This window comes from Abramis brama, assembly GCF_963993115.1.
Source record: "Abramis brama genome assembly, chromosome: 3".
In the NCBI taxonomy this organism is placed as follows: Eukaryota; Metazoa; Chordata; class Actinopteri; order Cypriniformes; family Leuciscidae; genus Abramis; species Abramis brama.
The window spans coordinates 42,234,978-42,251,551 of NC_139965.1; the positions used below are offsets into that span (position 1 = coordinate 42,234,978).

The window sequence follows — 16,574 nt, forward strand, 5'->3', positions numbered from 1 at the left end:
ACCCTTCAATGCAAAACATAAAATACATGCTTTTGTTAACACATTAAATGGAGACACAAATGGCCATTTAATAGTATAGATTTTGTTTAATAAATTGCTCAGTTAAAAATTAAATATACAGCTTAAAAAAAAACAAAAAAAACTTGCCTTGCCCTTTTCACACTTGGTGCCTGTCATGACCAGTCCCGGGTCAGGAAGATCGCCCTGTCCATCTTGGGTGCTGTACACATAGGTGCCCCGGCACTTTACCTCAATGCCGTCTGTATGGATGGTGGTGTCTATGGACACAGCATTCGTGCCCTTTGGTTTCTTGGCAGCACTGTGGCACTGTATCTTACCGCATTTGGCATCACTGTTGGGAGATTTTATATGCGAGATATCATGTGAGATCACTACTGTAGGTATCTTTGCTCACAGCCATTTCAGCATAAATTCAGCCATGGGAAATGGGATAATAGTATGATAAAAAAAAAACTCATCTTAAAATCACATTGTTATGTTATGAGAATGATGAATAATCCGAAAAAAAGTCTTGTTTGAAAAAGTTTGTAAAAGTTCATAACTGCTGAGTCTGCAGTGCTGTAGTGTAGCCCAAATTGCTATTTAAAAAAAATGCATATTCCACTTCATTTCAGGTCAGTAAGTTCTTTGAAAGAAACCATATATTGCTTATATGGCTGGTCGAAAAACTGAAATAGCACTTCACCTTTTCTCGCACTTCATGTAGTTGCCATGACTGTCCTTGCCGCAGTTTCCAAAGGCATTGCCCGCAGCGTTCACATCCTGAAAACAGGCGTCATGCGCCGGCTGCGCACCTGGACAAATTTAGTTAAACTTACGTTACCTTGGAGAAATGTCAATTACATTCAGGGACTCAAACAGACCCATAGTGTGAACATGGGTTGGCTGGCTTCATGCCACTAGCTAATATTTGATTAGTGATAATATTATTAGATTCAAGATTAAGTTTTAGGTTTCAAGTGACCAAAAGTTTTTATAATACATTCTACCATGCACCGTGTACAAACAGTCCAATTAAACAATAACTGCTCAGTTAAAAATTTAGAATATGATCATATCTGTTAGATGCAGTGAACATCAAACATGTCAACAAGCCCTCGCCCCACAAATGACAAAGTACATCTGCTGTGATGTGTGTTAGTTTGACAGCCAAAGAGCCTGACTGGAAATGAGCCCAGAACACACTGGAGGTGTATAGCCAAATGCCATGAGCTCTCACTAAATAATCAACATCAAGCAGTATTTGATCACTGATGCTGACTAAAGACTGAAAGGGCCAGTTGGGATTCAAAAACTTTGTGAACCTATGTTTTTATACCAAAATCTAACAACAATCTTAGGCCCTGCATGTTTACACTAGTGGGTTTTCGTTTTAAAACGCATAACTTTTGCTACGGTTACGCCTGTCGTCTACACTACAGTGCTTTTGAAAACGCTGCAGACCCCGTTTTAGATGGAAAACTCCAGGGTTGCGTTTCAGTGTCAACGGACCAAAACAGAGACTTTTGAAAATGAAGGCATGACTGCCCACATTACGCTCCCGTAACACGACAATAACAGACCAGGGCTGCGTTTCCAAAAAGCATTGTAAGCCTTAGTTGATCGTAGAGACCATTGGTGGCTATTGTTCTATGATCAACTTAGGCTCACAATGCTTTTGGGGAACACAGCCTAGAGCCGTCTGGGTTGCCAACTTCTGGAAAGGAAAATAGGGACAATCATGGTTCTTTATAGGAAAATAAGGGAGTCCATGGTTGACAGTGTGATACACGTACGAGGCTTCACTTCATTTAGTCAGTTTCCACAGTAGCTGCCCCAAAGAATGCACCGATATTGCTTGCCCCTTTAGCTAGTGTGGTCTTCCTGTGCATTTCTGTGGAAGCATGTTGAGTCAAGTCATTCTCACCTCCATGCCCAACTGAAAATTCCCTGCAACATAAAGTACAGAAGGCTTTCGTTGAGTCACCGCTGATGGTCTTAACCCATGTCTTTTTTACTTCACATTATGTTTTGTAGCTGAACAGTCTTTTCTTTTTTGCAGGTTTATCCATATTTGCAGTTTAATCCGTATTTCCACATGCCAAATCGAAGTGTCACACATTGCCCTATTTTGTTATTTTTTAATTTTTTGTGGAGGAATTGGTGCATTTACTTAACGTATACTGATGCGTGTGAGAGGGGGCTGTGATTGAATGACGACAGGTGTCTGTGATCATTCTCAAGTGTCGTGATCAGCACTGCTGCTGTTGCTGTTGTATCAGTCATTGGTTAGAGCAGTCAATAAACAGGACAAGGGAGGTCATGCATGGGACAAATCAATTAGCCCCATTTTAAGGGACGTCCCAGCTAATACGGGACAGTTGGCAACCTTACGTCATTTGACATGCGATTGTTCCTGAAACGCAGTGGAAACGCCAGTATAGACGAGGATCGTTTTCATTCTAAAACGCTGTTTTAAAACGAAAATACACTAGTGTAAACAGGGCCTTAATTTGAACTGATTCATCCCTTGAAAACATAATAACTCTTGAACTGGATGCTACAAATAAAATTTCCTTGCAAACTAAAGGCACTTTCAGCCAGCATGAATCTTACCGTAACCCCACAGCTGCAGGCATTGCTGTTCATGGGTCAGACACATGCCATTATAGCAGTAGGCATGACCATGCTGACATGATGACCCGTCCAGGATATAAACGTTAGAGGGGCAGTAGGGCGAACCTCCCGTGCAATATTCCGGCAGATCACAGGCTCCGGCTGGTCCGCGGCACATGGTGCCGGCCTGCTTCAGCTGTGGGCAGAGTGCATGATAAGGAGACTGAGGACTTTGAAGAAAGTAAAAGAGAGCAGGTGGTGAGCAAACTACAGAAAAAAAAGTGGATATGAAACTGTGGCAGCTGGTACATCTCAGGAAGAGGAAACACAGGCAAGGCCTAAATCCTTCACTAGAAACTATTCTGAGCAAAAAGTAATAAATAAATAAATCTGACCCTGGCCAATCTATACCTTGCCTCCTTAGAACAATTAATGTTTTCTCTAAGTTTTCAGGTTATAGGGTGAATTTGTCTAAATCAAAAGCTGTTGCACTTACTGCACTTTTACCGCAGCTTTTCATCCTGGCACGTTTCAATGTCGTTTCAATAAATACCTGTACGTATATTGCTTGCCAAAATGTAATTTCTTCAGAACATACAGCTAATTTGCTATGGCGTCAACTGAGAAAGATTCTTTTTGTTGCTAGATGGTGGTTCTGACCTCTACCAGCAGGGGTTAATAGGGCCAGGCTAACCCGCTAAACCTTGAACACTTTTATGAAACGCATTAAGTGAAAGTCAGACCAGAGATGGAGTGAGAGAAGGAAGCAGTGGGAGAGAAATAGATAAATAAATAAATAGATAAATAGACAGATAAATAGTTTGGCACCTTGCAGTCCTCACAGCAGACCCCGTGGGCACACTGTGCATCTACCTTCAAAGTGCAATTGCTGGGGTTGCAGCAATCATTGGTGCACTCCTGTGGGAGATAGAAAACAGATAGAAAAGGCTACCCAAGCAAACCAACATATGGCTCTCAACTTACATGGTCAACCACTTGGAGAAAGTTGTGAAAACACACACTGAATATACAGTGAGGAAAATAAGTATTTGAACACTCCTGCTATTTTGCAAGTTCTCCCACTTGGAAATCATGGAGGGGTCTGAAATTGTCATTGTAGGTGCATGTCCACTGTGAGAGACATAATCTAAAAAAAAATAATCCAGAAATCACAATGTATGATTTTTTAACTATTTGTTAACTATTTGTTCTCTTACGAGAGTTCTCTCGTACTGCGTCTTAGCTAAGACGCTGCGGGAAAAGTCTCTTTTCACGAAATACTGAAGCAAAAAATTATCCTTAATTTTGTAATATTGTAAAGCGCATTTGCAGCAGCATACAGCCATAGGCGAGACGGCTCGCTCGCTCATTGGCTGCTCTGCGGCAACTGCATAAGCCTATCGAGCGAGGGCTGATGCAACATCAGACCAATGAGGGCGCTTCGCGCCCTCCTTGCCACTTCCCGCCGAAACGGGCGTGGCCTAGCCTTATAAAGGTAGCTCGAAAAGGCTGACTCACTTGATTTTTCATCTCTTCAGCGAAGCTCACGCATCGTTGGATCACGAGAGAAGCAACGCGTCGTCTGAGAAGCAATTCAGCGGGACGAGCCACTTGAAGCCGCTGGCCAGCGCCGCCTTCCACTGCCGTACCTGCTGCGCATTCCGGCGCCTATATCCTTCTATATATTTCTGTGTATAATGTGTATTATGTACATTTTACACTAAAAGAGCCGGGCGTCTTTTTCAAGACGCCCCCCTTTCCTAGAGGATCTCGCAGCTCTCGCGCTCGCTGACGGCGACCGCCCTCACTCCGAGCCGATTGCCTATGGTGACTCTGAGGACTCACCTGGCATCCTTCTCCGAGGCTGCTCCTCCTGGAAGCGGACGGTCGGGGTTAGTTTTTCTTTACGTTACAAGAAAAACTACCCTGCCTCTGCGCGTCATTCACCGGCGAAAGGAGAAAAGTGTGTTCGTAGTTACTGGCCCCTTTTCTCTTACATTTCCCAGTTCCCTGTCGGCGACTGGAAATGTCATTTGCAGCAAGCGCACGCCTGCCAGCAAACGCCGAAGAATACATGTTGACGCTCAACGCATACCAAAAGCCTGTATCCCCCTGTGGCTCAGTGGTGGAATGATAGGTTTTAACGCATGGGAGACCGGAGTTCGTTTCCCGGTCTTGCGGCATATATTTATGCCGCCAATGCTCCGCTCTGTCAGTCCCCCGGGGGCGACTGCAGAGGTGTATTTTTGCAGCCAGCAAGCGCGTAGTACCCGCTTGCCTGCAACCGAACACCGTTTCTACGGTTCCCGTGCGTCACTGGCGAAAAGAGAATGGAGTGTTTTAGCCCCGCTGAAACCGGGCGATATCCACTCTTCTCACATTCTGACACTTTTCAGGCGTCTGAAAATGTCAGTATTGCATGTTGTACTACACACATGCCTGCAACTAACTCTAGTGTGGTTAATACTCGCGGTAACTGAAAGCCTATGTGTCTTCCTCTGTGGTCCAGTGGTAGATTCATAGCCTTTCGCGCAGTCGACCCGGGTTCGATTCCCAGGTCCGACGGCAGAAAAATTTATGCCGTCACATACAATTCGCTCTATCAGTCCCCTGAAAGGCGACTGCAGATGTGAATTTTTGCAGCCGACGAGCACGTTGTACAACCCGTGCCCGCTTGTCTGCACACGCATTCGCTCTGCTCAGGCAGACAGTGCGCTCAATGCAGTAAATGTGTCCGCTCTTCCGAGCCCACATTCACTCACAGACATTACATGTCCTACGGGACTCGCCCAGCCCTCCCTCACTCGGTTAAACACCGTGGCGAAGTCGAGTGCGTCTGAAAATGTCGATATTGCATGTTATGCTACCCGCATGCTTGCAAACAAATACTCGCGTTTAACTGAAAGTCAATGTGTCTTCCACTGTGGTCCAGTGGTAGATTCTAAATCTTTCACGCGGGCGACCCGGGTTCGATTCCCAGGTCTGACGGCAAAAAGTTTTTATGCCGCCAAATACAAATCGCTCTGCCAGTGCCCTGAGAGGCGACTGCAGATATGTATTTTGCAGCCGACGACCACGTGGTACAACCCGTGCCTGTTTGCCTGCACACAAAAGCCGTTTTACGGCTACCCAGAAATATCCCATATGGATGTATTTTCTGGTGTCCCGGCCACGGCCGATGGTGTTATAAATGTAGTGCTGATGCCCAGTGCCCATCGCTACACACAAGCACAGCCCCTCACACGGGGCTTGCGCCCATAAATTCGACTCAGGTCGATCGCGCACCCAACATAGTAAATGTGCACATTCCCCAGTGCCACAAACACTATGTCACACGTGTCACGTGGTTTCTGTAAAACGAAACCTGTGCACGCTCGCTCTGCTCAGGCAGACAGCGCGTCAAAAGCAGTAAATGTGCCCGCTTCCCGCCCACACTTACTCACAGACAACGAGTCCCACGAGACTCGCTCAGCCCTCCCTCTCTCGGTTAAGCACCGTAGTGGGGTCGAGGACGAGCGCTCTGCCCGCTGTGATCAGCGCGCTCCCCGCCTCGAATGTCACAGGCATAACGCCTACGTTACAGCACGCCCGAAGCACCTCTGTCGCCCAGAGGTTTCGGAATGGGTGCTAGACATTATAAGAGAGGCTACTCGCTACAGTTTTGTCGACGCCCTCCCCGCTTCACAGCGCGCGTCGAAACTACGGTGAATTCAGAAGTAGCACACCTACTTCGTGCCAAAATATCAAAACTGATGAGCAAAGGGGCTATAGAGCCTGTATCTCAAGCTCAAAGCGAAGGGGGGCTATACAGCAGATACTGTCTGGCAAGAAAGACGGGGGTTTCAGACCCATACTGGATCTAAGACAGCTGAACGAAGCATTAGCGAAACGCAGTTTCAGAATGCTTACAACCAGGAAAATCCTCGCGCATATTCGCAGAGGAGGCTGGTTCATGTCAATAGATCTGAAGGACGCGTATTTTCAAATACAGATAGCGTCATGTCACAGGCAATACTTGAGGTTCGCCTTCGAGGGCCAGACATACCAGTATAACAGTCCTGCCGTTCGGCCTGTCCCTGGCGCCTCGTACATTTACGAGGTGCATGGACGCAGCGCTCGCTCCTCTCAGACTCAGAGGCATGCGAGTGCTGAACTATTTGGACGACTGGCTGATTCTGGCTCAATCACGATCAGAGCTCGTGGAGCACAGGGCCATTTTACTCGATCACCTCGAGAAACTTGGTCTCAGAGTCAACTGGACGAAGAGTTCACTGAACCCCAGTCAAACGATCCCGTTTTTGGGTATAGTTCTGGACTCACAGTCTATGATGGCGCGGCTGTTGCCACAGCGCGCGCTGGACATTCAGCGCGCAGCGAGCTCTCTCCGCTGCGGCGCGACCTTCCCGCTCAGGGAATTTCAGAAGATGCTAGGTCTCATGGCCTCAGCATCACCAGTTCTTCAGTTGGGCCTGCTCCGCATGCGCCCCTTGCAGTTCTGGCTGAAAGCGCGGGTACCGTGCAGAGCGTGGGTATCCGGTCGGCTGCGTCTCAAGGTCAATCAGAGCTGTGTTACAGCTCTAAAACCTTGGACAGCGAACGACTGGTACCAATCAGGTGTAAGCCTGGGGACTTCCTCGAGAGTGAAAGTGGTGTCGACGGACGCCTCCACCTCGGGATGGGGAGCGCTGCTCGAGGGCAGACTGTTCTTTGGCCTGTGGTCAGAATGAGAAAAGCTCCGACATATCAACTGTCTGGAAATGCTGGCAGTGGAAAACGCGCTGACGCGCTTTTGTCCCCGAATCAAGGACCATCACGTCTTAGTCCGTTCGGACAACATGTCTGTGGTGTCCTACATAAATCACCAGGGCGGTCTCAGATCCCGAGACCTGTACAGGTTGGCGGAACGCCTCCTGGTTTGGGCTCAGCACAACTTGCGCTCACTGAGAGCAGTTCATGTGCCTGGGCTACAGAATCTGGGTCCAGACAGACTGTCCAGAAACAACATTCCCACGAGCGAATGGTCTTTACACCCACAAACAGTCCAGCTGCTGTGGGAGAGATTTGGCAGAGCGGAAGTGGACCTCTTCGCGTCCCACGAAAACGCTCACTGCCCCGTGTTCTTTTCCAAGAACGAAAGCGCGCTGTCCCAAAGGTGGCCTCGCTGTCCGCTCTATGCTTTTCCCCCCGTCTCCCTCCTTCCTCAGGTGATAGAACGGGTGAGGGAAACGAAATGCTCAGTGCTGCTTGTAGCACCACTTTGGAAGAACCAACCATGGTTTCCAGATTTGATGCAGTTAGCAGACACTGCCCCGTGGCCAGTGCCGTTGAGGAGGGACCCCCTCTCGCAGGCCAGGGGCTCGATTTGGCACCCTCGACCAGAGTTGTGGTCCCTCCACGTGTGGGCGCTCAACGGTTACCCGCTGATCTCTCAGTGGGAGTGCTAAATACTATCACTCAGGCTAGAGCTCCGTCGACTCGACGGCTCTATGCTTCAAAGTGGTCGGTATTCTCCAGCTGGTGCACAGCTCGGGGATGTTCACCCCTCGATTGTGAGGTGATGGAGGTTCTCTCCTTCCTACAGGAGCTGTTGGATAAGGGCAGAGCCCCCTCCACGCTCAAAGTTTATGTGGCGGCTATCGCAGCGTTCTCTGAAACAACGCATGGTCAGTCAATAGGAAGGAACGATTTGGTCATCCGCTTCTTCAGGGGAGCTAGGAGGCTGAATCCTCCCAGACCTCCCTCAGTCCCTGTATGGGACCTCTCTACGGTTTTGGAGGCCATGAAAGGTTCCCCTTTCGAGCCCATCCAGACGATTAGCCTCAAACATCTGTCATTTAAGACAGTGTTCTTGCTGGCTCTCGCTTCAGTGAAGCGCATAGGTGACCTGCACGCGCTCTCGGTGAGCCCGACGTGCTTGGAGTTTGGGCCTAATGACTCAGGAGTCATACTCAAACCTCAACACACCGTTTCGGGCTCAGGTTATTTCCCTGTCTGCCCTGCCGGTGTCGGAAGAGGAAGGAGACTTAAGTTCTCTTTGCCCTGTTAGGGCTTTAAGAGCTTATGTGTCTCGCTCTGCTGTCTTCAGACAGACTGAGCAGCTGTTTGTCTCGTTCAGTGGACGTTCCAAGGGAATGGCTGTTTCGAAACAAAGCCTATCCAGATGGATAGTTGACGCCATAGCGTTAGCTTACACTTCCAGGGGTCTTCAGTGCCCACTGGGTGTCAGAGCGCACTCCACGAGAGGCGTTGCCTCGTCGTGGGCCTGGTCTAGTGGGATATCCTTACAGGATATATGTATGGCGGCAGGTTGGGCCTCGCCGTCTACATTTATCAGGTTTTATAACCTAGAGGTTCCCGCCTTACAGGCTAAGCTGTTGTCGGTGTAGCTGAATCAGTAGTCTAATTGGAACACTGAGATCGCAAGCGCAGCGCGCTGCCGACTGTCATATGGGCAGTATTGCGTAAGACCCACATTCCCACATTAGTCAGGCTCTTGCCTTGACTATGTGATGTCATATTATCGCGTCTGCGGACGCTGCTATATATGGGGACGGAGGGTTCCCCCTCCTGTTCTAGGACTCTCTGTGAGTCCCTCTAGTGATTGTGCACTGTAAATCCTGGGCTTCGCTTCCAGGTTTATTGGTGTTTCATCCCTGCACGCACGGCGTTTTACATTGGGTTCCCGCAGCGTCTTAGCTAAGACGCAGTACGAGAGAACTCTCGTAAGAGAACGTACTCGGTTACTAACGTAACCTCAGTTCTCTCTAGAAGAGGGAACGAGTACTGCGTTCCCCGCCGTGCGTACGATTCACTCTGGTTCGCTTCGGCGATGAAATAAATCAAGTGAGTCAGCCTTTTCGAGCTACCTTTATAAGGCTAGGCCACGCCCGTTTCGGCGGGAAGTGGCAAGGAGGGCGCGAAGCGCCCTCATTGGTCTGATGTTGCATCAGCCCTCGCTCGATAGGCTTATGCAGTTGCCGCAGAGCAGCCAATGAGCGAGCGAGCCGTCTCGCCTATGGCTGTATGCTGCTGCAAATGCGCTTTACAATATTACAAAATTAAGGATAATTTTTTGCTTCAGTATTTCGTGAAAAGAGACTTTTCCCGCAGCGTCTTAGCTAAGACGCAGTACTCGTTCCCTCTTCTAGAGAGAACCGAGGTTACGTTAGTAACCGAGTACGTTTTAATTATTTGCTATTTGTTGACGTCATGGTTTGAAATCATGCATGGCACGGAAGGTTCCCCTGCTTAAACCAGCACATGTCAAGGCCCGTCTTAAGTTTGCCAATGACCATTTGGATGATCCAGAGGAGTCATGGGAGAAAGTCATGTGGTCAGATGAGACCAAAATATAACTTTTTGGTCATAATTCCACTAAACGTGTTTGGAGGAAGAAGAATGATGAGTACCATCCCAAGAACACCATCCCTACTGTGAAGCATGGGGGTGGTAGCATCATGCTTTGGGGGGGTTTTTCTGCACATGGGACAGGGCGACTGCACTGTATTAAGGAGAGGATGACCGGGGCCATGTATTGCGAGATTTTGGGGAACAACCTCCTTCCCTCAGTTAGAGCATTGAAGATGGGTCGAGGCTGGGTCTTCCAACATGACAATGACCCGAAGCACACAGCCAGGATAACCAAGGAGTGGCTCTGTAAGAAGCATATCAAGGTTCTGGCGTGGCCTAGCCAGTCTCCAGACCTAAACCCAATAGAGAATCTTTGGAGGGAGCTCAAACTCCGTGTTTCTCAGCGACAGCCCAGAAACCTGACTGATCTAGAGAAGATCTGTGTGGAGGAGTGGGCCAGAATCCCTCCTGCAGTGTGTGCAAACCTGGTGAAAAACTACAGGAAACGTTTGACCTCTGTAATTGCAAACAAAGGCTACTGTACCATATATTAACATTGATTTTCTCAGGTGTTCAAATACTTATTTGCAGCTGTATCATACAAATAAATAGTTAAAAAATCATACATTGTGATTTCTGGATTATTTTTTTTTAGATTATGTCTCTCACAGTGGACATGCACCTACGATGACAATTTCAGACCCCTCCATGATTTCTAAGTGGGAGAACTTGCAAAATAGCAGGGTGTTCAAATACTTATTTTCCTCACTGTATATATATATATATATATATATATATATATATATGTAAAGACCTCTGATGCAAAAGCCTCTAAAAGCCTCTAATATTGAGTGAATGCTCTCCGCACATAGTATACATTCATCAAATACGTTCACTTCAAACTCACTAAATCCCAGCCTCAGCCCATTCAGAAATGCCGGTACTATATATATATATATATACAGTATATGTATATATACACACACACACAGTGCCTGCTTGTATGCTATGATTAAAGTGCGGAAAATAATAAATGGAGAAGAGAAACTGCACAGGATGTCAGATGCATATTAAAATGTTTGACATGTATGACACTGATATATACAGCATGGAGGCGTCTGACGGACAATAATTATACCGTACAGCTGAAAATGAATAGAGGAAGGGGAGGAAGTGTGTGTGGTGTTTTTAGGGTGTTCAATGAAGAGGAAACGGTCACAACACATATAAGCTCTGTCACACACACACACACGCACGCACGCACGCACACACGCACACACGCACACACTTACGTATGCAGTGCCTTTACCAAGTTTTTAGACCCTTTCACTGTTTTGTTAAAAAATTGTATGCATATAATTTCTCAGTCACATAAAAGCACACACATCAACCTCTATTCTGCTTGATAAGGTTTCAGAGCATCAAGTGCGACTGACAGCTATGATTATCACACTATAAATAAATAAATGGTGTGATTTGGTGACTATAATGAAAAAAAGACATACATGACAGGCCTGCACTGTCAAATCTATTTTTATGTATTCATGGAAGTAGAGAGGGCCAGCAGATTATGGTTTGGATTTAAACGGTTAGAACAAAGGTGTATGATAACAGCTCTCAGTTTAGTGCCTCAAACTAGCTTTTTCTGTGGGGTGAAAGTATTGTTTCACTGAATGTGGTATTGGCGGCAGGTAAAATTCAGAACAGTAGTCCAGGTGTTTATGTATTGACTAGGAGTTACAGACGCTACCTCAGTCTACCTACACCAGATGGCAAATCATCCAGCCATTATATGCGCAATGACAGCCTGTCAAACGTGGCTTTGCAACAGGGTGGAATACTCCTCTTTTTCTCTCTACACGGTGAACATTATTTCACCACGTACAACATGTTCCTGGATCATCATCTTTGTTGTTCCTGGAACAACATTCCAATCCACCAATCAGATTTTGAGGGCCAAGTTTACAGTTGTCAAAATCAAGGTGAGCCTCTCTACACATGATATGCGAGCAAACATAAAAACGTTATACGCTTTCATCTGTTACTCTTTGTTATGGCACAATTTTTCCGCTGTAGTTTCGCTAACATCTAAGTGTCTACCTACCGTGTGGTAAAATAAAACTTTTTCTGGTTAGGCAAAGCTTGTCATTATAAAATAATACATTGTATACAGTGAGGAAAATAAGTATTTGAACACCCTGCTATTTTGCAAGTTCTCCCACTTGGAAATCATGGAGTGGTCTGAAATTGTCATCATAGGTGCATGTCCACTGTGAGAGACATAATCTAAAAAAAAAAAAATCCAGAAATCACAATGTATGATTTTTTAACTATTTATTTGTATGATGCAGCTGCAAATAAGTATTTGAACACCTGTCTATCAGCTAGAATTCTGACCCTCAAAGACCTGTTAGTCTGCCTTTAAAATGTCCACTTCCACTCCATTTATTATCCTAAATTAGATGCACCTGTTTGAGGTCGTTAGCTGCATAAAGACACCTGTCCACCTCATACAATCAGTAAGAATCCAACTACTAACATGGCCAAGACCAAAGAGCTGTCCAAAGACACTAGAGACAAAATTGTACACCTCCACAAGGCTGGAAAGGGCTACGGGGAAATTGCCAAGCAGCTTGGTGAAAAAAGGTCCACTGTTGGAGCAATCATTAGAAAATGGAAGAAGCTAAACATGACTGTCAATCTCCCTCGGACTGGGGCTCCATGCAAGATCTCACCTCGTGGGGTCTCAATGATCCTAAGAAAGGTGAGAAATCAGCCCAGAACTACACGGGAGGAGCTGGTCAATGACCTAAAAAGAGCTGGGACCACCGTTTCCAAGGTTACTGTTGGTAATACACTAAGACGTCATGGTTTGAAATCATGCATGGCACGGAAGGTTCCCCTGCTTAAACCAGCACATGTCAAGGCCCGTCTTAAGTTTGCCAATGACCATTTGGATGATCCAGAGGAGTCATGGGAGAAAGTCATGTGGTCAGATGAGACCAAAATAGAACTTTTTGGTCATAATTCCACTAAACGTGTTTGGAGGAAGAAGAATGATGAGTACCATCCCAAGAACACCATCCCTACTGTGAAGCATGGGGGTGGTAGCATCATGCTTTGGGGGTGTTTTTCTGCACATGGGACAGGGCGACTGCACTGTATTAAGGAGAGGATGACCGGGCCATGTATTACGAGATTTTGGGGAACAACCTCCTTCCCTCAGTTAGAGCATTGAAGATGGGTCGAGGCTGGGTCTTCCAACATGACAATGACCCAAAGCACACAGCCAGGATAACCAAGGAGTGGCTCTGTAAGAAGCATATCAAGGTTCTGGCGTGGCCTAGCCAGTCTCCAGACCTAAACCCAATAGAGAATCTTTGGAGGGAGCTCAAACTCCGTGTTTCTCAGCGACAGCCCAGAAACCTGACTGATCTAGAGAAGATCTGTGTGGAGGAGTGGGCCAAAATCCCTCCTGCAGTGTGTGCAAACCTGGTGAAAAACTACAGGAAACGTTTGACCTCTGTAATTGCAAACAAAGGCTACTGTACCCAGGGCTCCAGACTGCGACCAAATGGTCGCATTTTGCGACCAAAATTTGAGTGTGTGCAGTAAATTTCATCTCGTATAGTGTGATAGTGGGCGACAACCGACGTCGCGTACGATGCTTTACGACATCACGACAAAAAGACTAGCATGTTTAATTTTTTAACGGTCCTCCATGACGGGTTCCGTCAAGAGTGAATGAGTGTGTGTGTGCGCGCGCGCGCGCGCGAGTGAGTGAGCGAGCGAGAGTGAGTGATAGAGTGTGTGCGCGAGTGAGTGTGTGTGTGTGTGTGCGTGCGTGCGCAAGCGAGAGTGAGTGAGTGAGTGTGTGTGTGTGTGTGTGTGTGAGTGAGTGAGTGAGTGAGAGCGTGTGTGTGTGTGTGTGTGTGTGTGTGTGAGTGAGTGCGTGTGTACATGTGCGAGTGAATGTGTGTGTGAGACGGCTCGCGATGACTGTTCGTAAAGCAACGTGTAGTCTGACAATGTTTCTTGTCCAGGACATGACAAGATTTTTAGGAGTCAAAATTGTGTAATCTGACACAGTGACTATCGTAACATACAAAAAAATTGTGTAATCTGAACCAGGCATAACTATAATGGTATACTGTGGTTATAAAAGTAGCCTACACATCTTTTTCCAGCACTTCAAAACTATATCATATTTAAATGTTATTTTTAATGTGTTGACCAAAACATTTTTGTTCATCCTTTTAAAGATTGTCTCTATTTATAAAACTGAAAGTTTTTAGAAGTAGGAAAACACTTATTTTTTTAAAAAAAAGAAAGACTAAATTACCATTGTAAACATAGCTGCTGAGGGAGCTTATTGGCTATTTTCACTCCCTAATATCTATTTTGTCACTCATTTTGCTTTTGAATTAATATTAAGACATTATGAATGATAATAATTAAATTGAACTTTATCTATACACCTCAAATTAAGCTCAGTGCTTTGTCATCCCACAGTGCTACCAAACACTTTCTGTAGAACTTAGTGCCGCTGCCCTCAGATGTTAGTCTGGAGCCCTGTGATAAAACTGCACCATAATTTCTGTACGCTAAGTCTATTTATATCAAAGTATTTGTCTGTAATAGTTATTTAGGGGGAAATGTGAAGGTGTGCCCCTAAATTTTCTGCTTGCGCTCCTAAAATTTTAAGTCAGGGGCTACAGCGCTCCTAATAAAAAAAGTTAGTCTGGAGCCCTGACTGTACCATATATTAACATTGATTTTCTCAGGTGTTCAAATACTTATTTGCAGCTGTATCATACAAATAAATAGTTAAAAAATCATACATTGTGATTTCTGGATTTTTTTTTTTAGATTATGTCTCTCACAGTGGACATGCACATACGATGACAATTTCAGACCCCTCCATCATTTCTAAGTGGGAGAACTTGCAAAATAGCAGGGTGTTCAAATACTTATTTTCCTCACTGTATATACTAAGCATTCCATGAATAAATAATACATGCATAAAAAATAGACATAATTAAAGTTAATCCATATTAACTATCAAATTTTTATTTATTACATGTATTTCATACCCGGGTCATTCTATGAAAATGGTGGCTTTTTGAACAGACAACTTTTTAAAAATGTAATTCTTTTTTTTATACCAAAACTTACAGTCAGATAATAGTTAACCTCTTAACATTATAAATCAACTTAAATGACAGCTTAATGTTTTTTTTATATTTTTACTACATTACATTAAAAAATGCTTGTGCTGCTTTTTTGTCACTGGTGTTACTAATATTTTAGATGACAATTCAGGCTTCCCAGAATGTAATTTGACTATTTAATTTGCACACATAATCAAAAACAGAAAAAGTTAATGTAATATTAAGAAATTGTCTTGATTAGTAATAATTTACTTTAAACAGGCATGTGTAAAGTTCTATTGTGTGACATTTTTCTATTTCTACCATTGTGTTTTTTGTTGAAATAATTGAGGTTGAGTGATCAAAATTGAATGATCATATCCTAAAAATGCTTACTAATGAATGCAGCAACAGTTAGGTAGATACAAAAACCATATTCTATGAAACTGGGCAACTCTGATGCCAGAAAACCAATATGCCATGCGGTAACACCAGTGACGCAATGTAACACCAGTGACGCAAAGTGAAACCAATGACAAAACATAAGATTATTTCAAACAATTTTTTATACATTTATTAGTAATACGCCCTTGGATTCGTTTGTCTGTAAAGCATAAAGATGTAATATATAATTTTATTAGATTTCCAATGCATGCAACATAATACAACCATGAAATCTTGCTCCATTTCTGTCATGCCTATGCTTTGGTTTTGTGTCACAAATGCTAAAAAGTTAGCATACATACAATGCACAATACATTGTCTTAAAGGGGTCATATAATGGTACATGCACTTTTACAAGTTAATTGTACTGAAATGTGTGTTGGCAGTGCCTGTACACAACCATCATAAAATGATAAAAATCCATCCAGTGTTTTTTTTTTTAAAATCTTCTTATATGTTTCCCCCTCTCCTGAATAAAGCTGTTCGATTTTGTGACGTCACAAAAACGACGCCCCTCCCACAATGGTCGATTGACAGCAGTTTCAACACAGACCCGCCCTTGTGAGCGAGCTGTCAATCATAGCCCGCGCCAACCGGCGTGTTCATTGCTGATAGCTGGAGCACTGAGTAGAATGGCGTCTAAGCGATTGTGGTGTTCTTGGGTGTAATAACGAACACAGCAGTCATTTTGATGTTCCTAAATCCGAACTGCTGAAGACGCAGTGGCTGAGTTTTTTTCGAAGGGAATATTCCCCACAACGTCAATGCTTTCAGTTTGCGTGAATCATTTCACCAGGCTGATTTACAAACGAGGGTCAGTATAAAGCTGGTTTTACTAAGAAGCTGCTCCTGAAAAAAGGATCGGTACCTACTATTTGTGTTCCTGCTGCACCTCCAGAATAACTGAAGTGAGTGTAACGTTTTATTAATCTTTATATTAATCTTTGCAAATCGCTTGCTGCACGCTTCACGATGAATGCGGCTATTTTTACACTCAGGGTACAGTACATTACG

General features: G+C 44.9%; 1 protein-coding gene across 1 annotated transcript in view; it reads right to left on the bottom strand.

Moving 5' to 3' along the window:
* adam19a (ADAM metallopeptidase domain 19a) overlaps positions 1 to 16,574 on the bottom strand; it is a 116,042-nt gene that overhangs the window by 15,577 nt on the left and 83,891 nt on the right. The window contains exons 13-16 of the mRNA XM_084109561.1: positions 3,445 to 3,534; positions 2,617 to 2,812; positions 707 to 815; positions 148 to 352 (exon numbers count right to left, since the gene is read on the bottom strand). Of these exons, the coding sequence (XP_083965687.1) occupies positions 148 to 352; positions 707 to 815; positions 2,617 to 2,812; positions 3,445 to 3,534 (600 nt within the window). The remainder of the gene's footprint in view (positions 1 to 147; positions 353 to 706; positions 816 to 2,616; positions 2,813 to 3,444; positions 3,535 to 16,574) is intronic.